Source organism: Dryas octopetala, chromosome 6 (assembly GCF_963921425.1).
Source record: "Dryas octopetala chromosome 6, drDryOcto1.1, whole genome shotgun sequence".
NCBI lineage: Eukaryota > Viridiplantae > Streptophyta > Magnoliopsida > Rosales > Rosaceae > Dryas > Dryas octopetala.
This window is the reverse complement of record NC_141371.1, coordinates 12,837,198-12,847,737: the sequence shown is the minus strand read 5'-3', so window position 1 is coordinate 12,847,737 and position 10,540 is coordinate 12,837,198. Positions and strand designations below refer to the sequence as shown.

Here is a 10,540-nt window from a genome sequence, read left to right as displayed (position 1 = left end):
TATAAAAAATTCGTTTGTTCATCCCCATCAATACCAGCCCCGCCCCGCCCCCGCCACCTTCCTCTAGCCCGCTGTCATCCCCTCCATCTCCATCTATCTCTCTCTATCTCTCCATCTCATCTCTCCCTCACTCTACAGAAAAAAAAAAAAAGGATTTTTTGGACCAAACCTAAATCGTTCAGATCAACCAACCCAAATCGACTTTAGTCAGTTTGGATATTGGTTCGGTTTTTTCACTTTAATTGGTTTGGTTTGATTTGAAAATCCATCAAACTAAATACAGCGATTTAGTCTTCGGTTTAGACCTAAAATCGAGCCAAACCAATCTGTGCCCACCCCTACTTGATGACACGCGGCATTGGATGACTAGCCAGTCAATTCCCAACTCTCCAAGGAAACGTTCAGCCGACTTTGATCCTTATGAATAGTAGTCACTATTCACAAGGTGAAATCATGCTTACATAGCTCTGACATTTACTTTGCTCGGTATTTGTGATAACTGGTTTGAGTGTTGGAGGATCCTTAATCGATATACACTGATGTCCTTTCTCGCTCATTGTTTGGGGTTTTGCCTCGCAGGGTGCTTATTTTTGACGTGTCATCTTATATGACGTACACCTCATAGTGACGGTTGCAGGAATAGCAAGCTTACTGCGAATGGAGAGAAATGAGGAGGAGAAGAAAAAAAAAAAAAAAAGAAAGAGAGGAAGTGGGAACCGGTTTTGGGGAAAAAAAATAAAATAATAATAAAATATTTCTGAGTTAACTCATGGTTAATTTTTTAAACACATGGCAACATCTTAGATGGGAGGTGAGCATATACCTTAGTTAAAGGGGGTGAGCAAAATTGCTCTCATTTTAATTAGTTATAAAAGAAACTTACGAATTAGAATGGGGTCAAGGACAGACCTACCTCTACATGTAGCATTGTAGCTCTATACAAATTTATAATATTTTTAAAAATTTTATTAAAAATTTGTATAATGATTAATGACTCATCCAATTAAGACATTTAAATTTTTGATTCTATAAAACTCCGCCATGAATGGTGTGAATGAGCTCTTACCATATATAACATGAATAATTCAAATGTGGTCTAAATAAATCTAGATTATCTTTAGTCTCATTTTTTACTTTCAATGTCTTTCCTATCAAAAGAAGATTAATATTCCATGTTTAAAGAACAATAACCTCCTCTCACAAGAACATGTCTTTTTTTTTTTTTTTTTTTTTATATTATAAATAGATAAAAAATTAATTTATAAATTAAATGAAAAGATTAAAAAAAAAATTCATATGTGAGAGGATTTGATGTGGAAGACCAGTCCGAGGAAAGTATTATTCTTTTTTGGCCATGGAGGAAAAGTATTATTCTTTTTTGGCAACAAATAGATCCTGTTCATATGCTCAAACAAAAAGGTGATCAGTCCAAACTGTCCAATACACGCCAAGGAATATCCCTAGATATTATTCGCACAGCGTTTGTGCCACCTGTGCGTTATGTTGGAAAATGACCAATATATGTGTTCTTCTGGTAAAACTTACAAGTTTAGTAGGTGAGGCTTGATATCATTTCTCATACACCCCTGATATTTTCATATTTTCAATGTATATCATAAATTGTCTTTATTCTTTTTGCTTGTAGGAAAATATTCAACTTATTTCCATTTTGTTGAAAGAAACTTGCTTCCAATATTTATGTTATGCAGTCAGATAATTTCGTCAAAGCATTATGCAGACAACAAAATTAATATAGTGTGTAGGTATTTATTATTTATAAATGTAATTCTCAAATCTAAAGAGACTGCATCTTTGGTGTACTCTATAATAGTAACTGGCCAAAGACATTTTGTAATAATTTTGTCAAAGGCAAAGAATTATGTAGTGATACTATAATCTTGAAGGCATTTTAGATTAAGACACCCTTTTAGAAGAACCAAACATGTTCTTCACAATTATATACAAAAAAGTATATACCTTACATTGAGGTATGTACCTCATTTTAACGATAATGAGATGTCACTTGTGAGACTCACTCCGTATTGTAGTTTAATGATCGAACCATATATTTTATAAGTCTCTATTTAAGGTGTCAAACGGGCCAAACCGGCTTGAGTACGACACAACACTGCACAATTAAAATAGGCATAACACGACATGAGTAAATGGGCCGGATCGGGCCAAAGTTTTTAGCCTATCAGGCAAGACACGACACGACACAAGCACGACACGGGACAAACACGACATGAGCACGAGCACGAAATAGACATGACTCATTCTTCCATTTTTAAAGAGCTTAAAAAAAATTCAATTTTTATGAAAAAAAATGTTAATATTTAATTATAAAAAAAATATATCATTAGATTAGTTTTCTCATTCTTAAAAATAAAAAATTAATAAAAGGCTAGTGGGCCGGCTCGTTTAAGGCATGGCACGAGCACGAACGACTTACGGCCGTGCCGAACCTAGATCTTAACTATATGGGTAAGCACGTGCATGGCACGATGAACCCAACTTAACCTCGGCCCATTTGACCCCTCTAGGATCATCCTTGAAAAAATTAGACAAACACAAACTATTTAACCATTTGATTAAAAGATTATGATTTCAAGGATTTGCCGAAATCACTATGTTCATCTATTTATTCATTCATAATTAGATGCCTTAATAGTTTTCTATTTGTCTAATTATTTACAAAAACGATTATGCAATTCTTAAATAGAGACTTAAAAAATAAATGACTCTGATCATCAAACTATAACATGGAGTAAGTCCTACAAGTGATACCTCATTATGGTTAAAATGAGCTATACCTCATAACTGATTTTAAATTTATAGTCATTATTCCTTAGGAGTGTTTATAAAGGCTTACTAGCCTTTTTTCACATAAGCAATTTATTCTTATAAATCAACACATGTCAACTAGTAATTGGTTTGTAACAAGAAGTGACTTCTTATATGAAGGAGAAATGCATACTTCTAAACAAAAAAGAAAACTAAAACTAATTTGAGAGTTTTTAAGAAGATGGAAAAGTTTCCGTAAAAAATAAGAAGCTTTTGATGAGATGGAAAACTCTTGGGGCCACAATGTAAATACCCTTAAACACAGGGCCAGGGGTACCAATTACAAAGGAAAGGGGCAATTCCGTCATTTCAGCCTGTTTCAGCCTTTCCCACCAAAAGGTCGGCAGTGCACAGAGCCCTTTATCATAATAACTCATAAGTCATAACTACATAAGCAATTAGGCAGTGTGTCGTTAACACCAACGCCACTGACGACTGCCCTCTGCTAAGTGATGTTGATGATGGGAAGGCTCTTGTGGTGCACATGCGTGTACCTGATCCACTCCCTGCTCATCTTCACCGTCGCTCTACAGACCAAACCGGAGGAGGGTTACCATTACCTACGGCGGGGTGCACCGTTCAGGATCGCTCTGTTCGCGGACCTGCATTTCGGAGAGAACGCGTGGACCGATTGGGGTCCACTCCAAGACGTGAACTCTGTCAAGGTCATGTCCAGTGTACTCGACGATGAAACCCCAGGTGAAGTTAACATTAATTTTCTTCATTTCTTGTGTGATTTAATTGTTGGTACTCTGTTAAAGTAAGTTAAGGAGTGCTAATGACCCCTTTCATTCTTCAAATTGAGTTTGAGAACAAAATTAATAAGCGTTCTAAACGGTTTAAACGATCACCACCACCATTACCATAACAATTTCAACCAAAAATATTGCATGTTCATGTAACCACGTTTGATAGCTTTAGAATCAAACCCACAAGACTGAAGGTATTCTCTCACAATCACATTCAAAAACCAATTTTTTTTTTTTTTCAAAAACAAAAAAACATGTTTGGTAGACTATTTTAAAAAACAGTTTTTAGAAAAAAAAATTAAAAAACGGGCCTCTTTTTAAAACTTTTTTTTTTTTTTTTTTTTTTTAAACTTCATTCTTCCATAGCTGCCATCATTTTTAAAATTTAAAAATGTTTTCAAATTTTATACCAAACAAGTTTTCAAATTTTAAAAATTGATTTTGAAAACTCACATTAAAAAAAAAAAAAAAATCTTAATTTTGAAAAAAAAATTTGAGTATAATACCAAACGGGTAAGTTTCTCAAATTCTTAATCTTAGTCTCCTCACTTTGTAGGCTCTTTGTTTCAATTCAAGCCAACTTAAACAACAGGCATACATTAGGTCGAGTTGATGTTAGTCAACTGTGAAACGTTGACTATTACCTGTTACTCTGTTAGACACCTTTATAGGGTTGAATTTGATGTTATGAACAATGTTATGACCATACATATTATCAATGATTGCATATGCTAAAAGATCTTGGCGCCTCTTTTCTTTAAGTTATGTTCTTCCCTTACGAAGAGAAGGGGGAGAAAAAATGTTAAAATGATTTATATACATATATATGGGACCCTAGTTGTAACTGATGTTTACTTTTCACGTTTTCTGGTTGTATTGAAGCTGGTAAGAGCTTGAAATTCATATTTAATCTAGACTATCTACCTGCCCATTTCAAAGAAATAAGGAAAGAACAAAAATTGCATGTACAATTTTTTACTACATATTAGCATTCCAATAGCCATGCTTTTATAGATTCCATTGAATGGCTAGTACATGGCAGATTTTGTTATCTATCTTGGAGATGTCATCACGGCCAACAATATAGCGATTAGAAATGCAAGTTTGTACTGGGATCAGGCGATTTCTCCAACTAGAGCCAGGGGCATTCCTTGGGCCAGTGTGTTTGGGAACCATGATGATGCTGCATTTGAATGGCCAATGGAGTGGTTTTCATCCCCTGGAATTCCTCAACTTCGTTGCCCTGTAGCCAATTCATCATGCTCAGGTAAATGTTAAGTTTGAAGTTTGATTTATTTAGTTGCTAATTTGTCATAGATTTTGATAAAATTATTTGCTTTTGGTTAGTAATTATGAAAAATGATCTATCGCTCCACTTGTAGCATCGATGAGCTCATTGAGCATATTTCTATAAAATTAATGCTGTTATTCAAGAAACAGTTAACTCTTTTTTGGTGATTTTAACCAACAAAGACAAAAAAAGAGAATCATCCAGATGAATTTTGTACATGGAACAGTACTATTCATTTTAGAGAACCAATTTTGATATTTGTAGACTGAAAAAGCAATTCTGTTCTAAAATTTGAGAATTTAAAAGCAGGAGACTCTTGAAAGTGTCTGATCTGTTACTTTGAGACTATCAACTTCTGTTCAATTCCTGTTGAATTGTATTGCTTTCATTGCAAAATATGATTGCATTGTATTGCATTATATAATGTGATTCACTTCTTCCAATTGATTTAGGTACTTTGTAGGAGAACTAATCAGTAACCATTTTGATACTAGTTGCTCTCTGACAAGGCCATCTTGTATCATATTAGGGGAAGAAGAGTGTAGCTTCAAGGGCACACAACGTCTGGAGTTAATGAAAAATGAGATTGAGCTTAATGCACTATCCCATTCTCGATATGGTCCTAAAGAACTTTGGCCAAGTGTATCCAACTATGTCCTCCAAGTTTTATCGCCAGACAATCCTGAGTCACCTGTAGCATTTTTGTACTTCCTAGATTCTGGTGGTGGTTCCTACCCTGAAGTTATATCAAGTGCTCAAGCTAAATGGTTCCTGAAGAAGGCTCAAGAAATCAACCCTGATTCAAGGTAGACATAATGAAAGCAGAACTTGATATTATATTATTATTTTTTCACCTTATTAACAAGTAGAACACAGCTTAGTATCTGATTTTCTCATAGACATACACACATATAACAATATAAAATATGGACTCTTTTAATTTCGCATGTGTGTTTGCTTTGGGATCAAGACATAATTGAAAACTGTCTTCTGTTGGATGAAAGAGATTTAGATGACTTGGTGAGGTTTATTGATATTTCTTCAAAAAAAGACAAATTGATTAAAGGTACTAAATCTTCATTTTTATTCTCATTCTCATTTCTTGTCAACCAAAGAAAGCCTTATTTGACAGGGTGCCTGAGCTGATCTTTTGGCATATACCAAGTCGTGCTTATAAGAAAGTGGCTCCACTATTCGTCATACACAAGCCTTGTGTGGGTTCAATTAACAAGGAGAGAGTTGCAGCTCAAGAAGCTGAAAATGGTATCATGAAACTTTTGGCTAAAAGGGTTTCTGTCAAGGTGAGTCCACACTTTCTTTTTTCCTTATTTACCGTAGGTGTGGTCAAAGATGAGCATGCAACTGTTAGATAGTGTTTGTATTTGGGCCTAATCCTATTGTAAATAGGTTTACTTGAGTCTTAAGCCATTGGGCTCTCTTTGTAATTGTATAAATACTTTGTTATGTTAATGAGAAGGTCAAGCAACCATGTATATCACATCCATTAAAAGGGTAAAATGCTTCAGTAATGAGAGATAAGCACAACACACACACTCTTTACATTTTTGTATAATGAAGTTTATGAAATACATGGACAAGCAAGATTTAACTGTATCAAAAACTGGGTATGCCTAGCCTGAAGTAGATTGTATTGGTTATTTGGTGTGCTTAGGCCTGTGGTGTTCCAACAAATGGTAACTCTGGAGCCTTAGAGAGTGGTAGAAAACTTCAATATCAGAAGTTTATTTGAATTTGATAAATTCTATATGTTTTCTGTGGAAACATTTATCTCCCAATAAACTTGCTCTGAGTCGAAACTGCCTTCTTAAAATTTGGGAAAGCCTTTTATAAAAATCTCCAAAAACCGTGAATTTTTATGCATGTATCCAATCACGAAATCTTTTGAGTTTTAGTGTTAAGAACATAGAATTGCCAATTTCATGACCTTGTATACTTTGGTCTAGCCCAGAATTGACGAACAACTGAAGACTTGAAGACCTCAAGAAACCAAAAGACATGAAGATCAAGTCAAATTCAATAAGACTTGCTTCAACCAAAGGAGGCCATCATCAAGTCTTGAAGACATTTGGCTTAGGTTGTGTCTTGAGAGTCTAGGACTTGATTGAAATTAATTTTTGTTATATCTTGGACTCTAGGATCATCTAGGAGTTGGGAGTTAGGACTTTAATAGAGATAATAAGAGCAAAAGACAACAAGCATCCAACCTTCCCCAGCCCACAGTAGCTAGTTGACCTGGCCAAGAGCTGTTTGACGAGACCTCGACTGCTGTTGAGACAGTTAACTGTCCTTGAAGAACAGTTGACTGACATGTCTAACAGTTGACTGAAAATTTCCTAGCTGACTGCCAAGAGTTAGTAGTTTGTTGAAATGCCCCTAAATTCCAAATGGACTAGTCAAGTGACTACTTAAGGGATGCGTCGTCTTCAGTTCCAAAAAACTTATAATCTTTGAAGCTACTATAAACTGTTGGAGCTTAGAAATAAAAACCAACACACCCACATTTTGTAGATGATGATTGTCAGAGAGTTTGGTAACCTGCTTTAAGAGAGATGTAAACTGCATATTATTATTTTCACTGTATCCCTGCTGCAATGTGAGGTACAGAGCATCTCATTGTTCTACTTTGTGCAGCTAAGCCAGGTAATTCCAAGCCCCATTTGTGCATTGTTAGGCATAAAGTACACAGCCAAATCACTCACGTTAACATTTATGAAACTTGGTTCAAGGATACCAAGTTATACATTGACTGAGTGTGCCTGGTTGTGAAAAACAATGGCTAGCCACTTGTGCCCGAGGGTGTTAGTTCTTAGGCTTTAGGGTTTCCTTTCAAAACCTAGTTGGTTGAGGTTCTTGGTAATTCTAGAGTTAACAAAACCAAGATATGAGTTTTGTTGAAGTTTGGTTATCCTAGTGTGAACAAAACTAAATTTAGTTGTAAAACCCATTAGTTAGTGAATTTTTATTGAGAAAATCCAGCTGGGACGCTGGTAGTGGATGTAGGCAGCTGGTTGAACCACTATACATATCAGTTTTGATTTCTCTCTTACTAATGCTATAAAAGCTTTAGACTTTTAATAATGTTAGCTGTCATGGCATTTGTTAAAAGACTACTCTTTACTTTCAATAGGATGTGACCAACAATTATTTTATATTCTAAGGTCCACTCTCTATCATTTCCAAACTGTTTGATCATCCTCTTGATCTCACATTTTGATTCTTTCTCCATGATTTAGCATGTCCTTTAAATTTGGTTTATATGCTAGTCTAAATGTTTCTTTTCCTCCCTTGAATTATTTTATCTGAAACCATCACCAAGTCACACAAAACTTATGGAATGGTTAAACTATAGGATGGTCAAATGATTCTAATTGATCTATAATTAACACTTTATAATACAGGGTGAAAAATGTGAATGAATTGTTCACCAAAGAAAAATGTCTGAATTGGGTTTGCTGAAGCTGTAATAGCCTAATAGGTTTAATTGAACTTCATATGAAGCTATGGCTCTACCTTATGGGATACACATTGGCTCATGATGACTTAATTTTCTTTGCATTGTGACAGGCCATATTTGTAGGACACAACCATGGATTGGACTGGTGCTGCCCTTATGAAAAAATGTGGCTATGCTTTGCTAGGCATACAGGTTATGGTGGCTATGGAAACTGGGACAGAGGAGCTAGAATTGTGCAAATCACCCAGCAGCCTTTCTCTATTAAATCTTGGATAAGAATGGAGGATGGGGGTGTACATAGTGAAGTTATTTTGAGTCCTTAAACCAACAGAAAAGATAATATTGGAATTAAAAAAGAAATAATAATAAAATAAAATAAAATTAGTAAAGAAATTAATAAATGTGTACCTACATAATTACAAAACCTTGTATCTCTCTGTACGTAAACTGTATTTATCTTTTTTATGTTTCAATATTTCATTGCTCAATGATGTTTGTATGAACGGTATAATGATGTTGAGATGCTACCTCTTATTGTTTCTCCTTTTTCAGCCTTTTTGGCTTTCTATTTTCAGTCTTTGCAGTCAACACAAGCTGTATTATCAGCTTCAAGACACCTTAGTATTAAAGCAAAGAATTAAAGGACCACCAAGGCAATTCCATGATGGTCAGAGACACTTATACCACAATAATTGATTCACATGTGTAAAATTTTCAAAGTGACCCAATTAAAATTAATAAAAAAGGAAATCAATTGTTTTTCTGGTAGGTTCTCTTATAATGTCTGTGTGGCCCTTAAACTGAAAGCATCTGCAAAGCCAACACTGATTTCAATGCATCCTGTGGCCCCTGGAACATAAAGCAAAGCAAAAGCTCTGCCGCTCCCAATGCATGGTTGGGATTATTGTAAGGTTTGAATTTGCTTAAATATTCAGGAATGGAGCTGTGCATGCATCAATATTGTTGGCAAATGGAGAGTGTGCATGTAGTAACTATAATGACAGCGATGGTATGCGTCTGCATTTTCATTTAAGCACTGTCATCCTTACATGGTCATTTTCTTTTCCCTAAAACTAATGATTAGTTAACCCATGTTTCCAAATCATTTCACATAAAAACTTGGTTTTTTTTTTCCCCTCTATTTTTGTGCTTTTTTTAAGCAGAAAAAAGTATTGTTTGCTTTATACTAAAGGCAAAACTTCGATTTTAAAAGGGAAAGTTGTCTTTTCACCAAATCAGCAATGCATCTAGCTATTCATGAATAAAGTATAGCAATTGGATAAATGAAATAATAATTTTGGGGGCTTTAATGGGATATTGTAGATAACAAATGTATCAATTAGTAGAGGAATTAATAACTTGATAAATTAGATTAATCGAAATCTCAGTTTTAAAAATAATTTACATTGATGAAATTATGAGTAAAGCAACTAGAAAATTTTTACCTAAATTCGGCAAAAAACTTGGATTCTGTCCTTGTCTTGGCAAGACAAGACCAATCCAATTGAGAAATCACTACTTTCTTAGCAATGTTTAGGAAATTTACCAAAATTTTATTCTAATTCCTCTTAGGAAAAAGAAAGGAAAAGGGAAAAGGGCTGTTCTTTTTCTAATTAGGACAACTCATTTCAGACCTCTGAGTTGAGCAAAAGTTGCACAAAATTCTTTTTTTGGTCAAGTTGCACAAAATTCTGCGCATTGATAAGTCTTGATTCATGGACATTGAACAGCTCAAAAGTCACTTTGGTCTCACTTTGCTAGGCCACAAGGAGGATGAGAAAAATTATAAGGTATAACCAATATATCGTTATGTGGTATAATTAATTCAACGTATAAGAGTATTATTGGATAATGTGTTTATATTAGTAGGGTATAGTATTAATAACATCTACTCATATTATAACATATAAACTGATTATACCATGTGTCAATATATCGATTATACTGAATAATTTTTTGAAAGATAAAAGCGAAAGTTCTTATTTGACAAGTCAAAACTCAAGAGAGGGGCCAATTATTTTAGTTAATTTTTTTTAAAAAAATTTAAATTGTACACCTCATAGGTCCAATTTATAATTATATCATTGTTTTGATATACTTTTTTTTTACCACTTTGTTTTCAGATACTTAATCCATTCTTCTGGCAAAAAAGACCTCTAGTCTTGAAGTCCCTGCTACACT

General features: G+C 34.4%; 1 protein-coding gene across 1 annotated transcript; it reads left to right on the top strand.

The window, feature by feature from the left end:
* The first annotated feature begins 3,245 nt into the window (after positions 1-3,245).
* PAP16 (purple acid phosphatase 16) lies at positions 3,246-8,927 on the top strand. The gene is made up of 5 exons (XM_086247395.1): positions 3,246-3,543; positions 4,636-4,860; positions 5,414-5,690; positions 6,017-6,185; positions 8,470-8,927. Exons 1-5 carry the CDS (start codon positions 3,297-3,299, stop codon positions 8,680-8,682), a joined length of 1,131 nt encoding a protein of 376 aa, XP_086103521.1. The 5' UTR covers positions 3,246-3,296; the 3' UTR covers positions 8,683-8,927.
* The last annotated feature ends 1,613 nt before the right edge of the window (positions 8,928-10,540 follow it).

Coding starts and splice junctions, on each gene's coding strand:
- PAP16 (XM_086247395.1), top strand. CDS start 3,297: ATGTTGATGATGGGAAGGCTCTTGTGGTGCACATGCGTGTACCTGATC. Junction 4,861..5,413: donor AGCCAATTCATCATGCTCAG/GTAAATGTTAAG, acceptor GTATCATATTAG/GGGAAGAAGAGTGTAGCTTC. Junction 6,186..8,469: donor CTAAAAGGGTTTCTGTCAAG/GTGAGTCCACAC, acceptor GCATTGTGACAG/GCCATATTTGTAGGACACAA.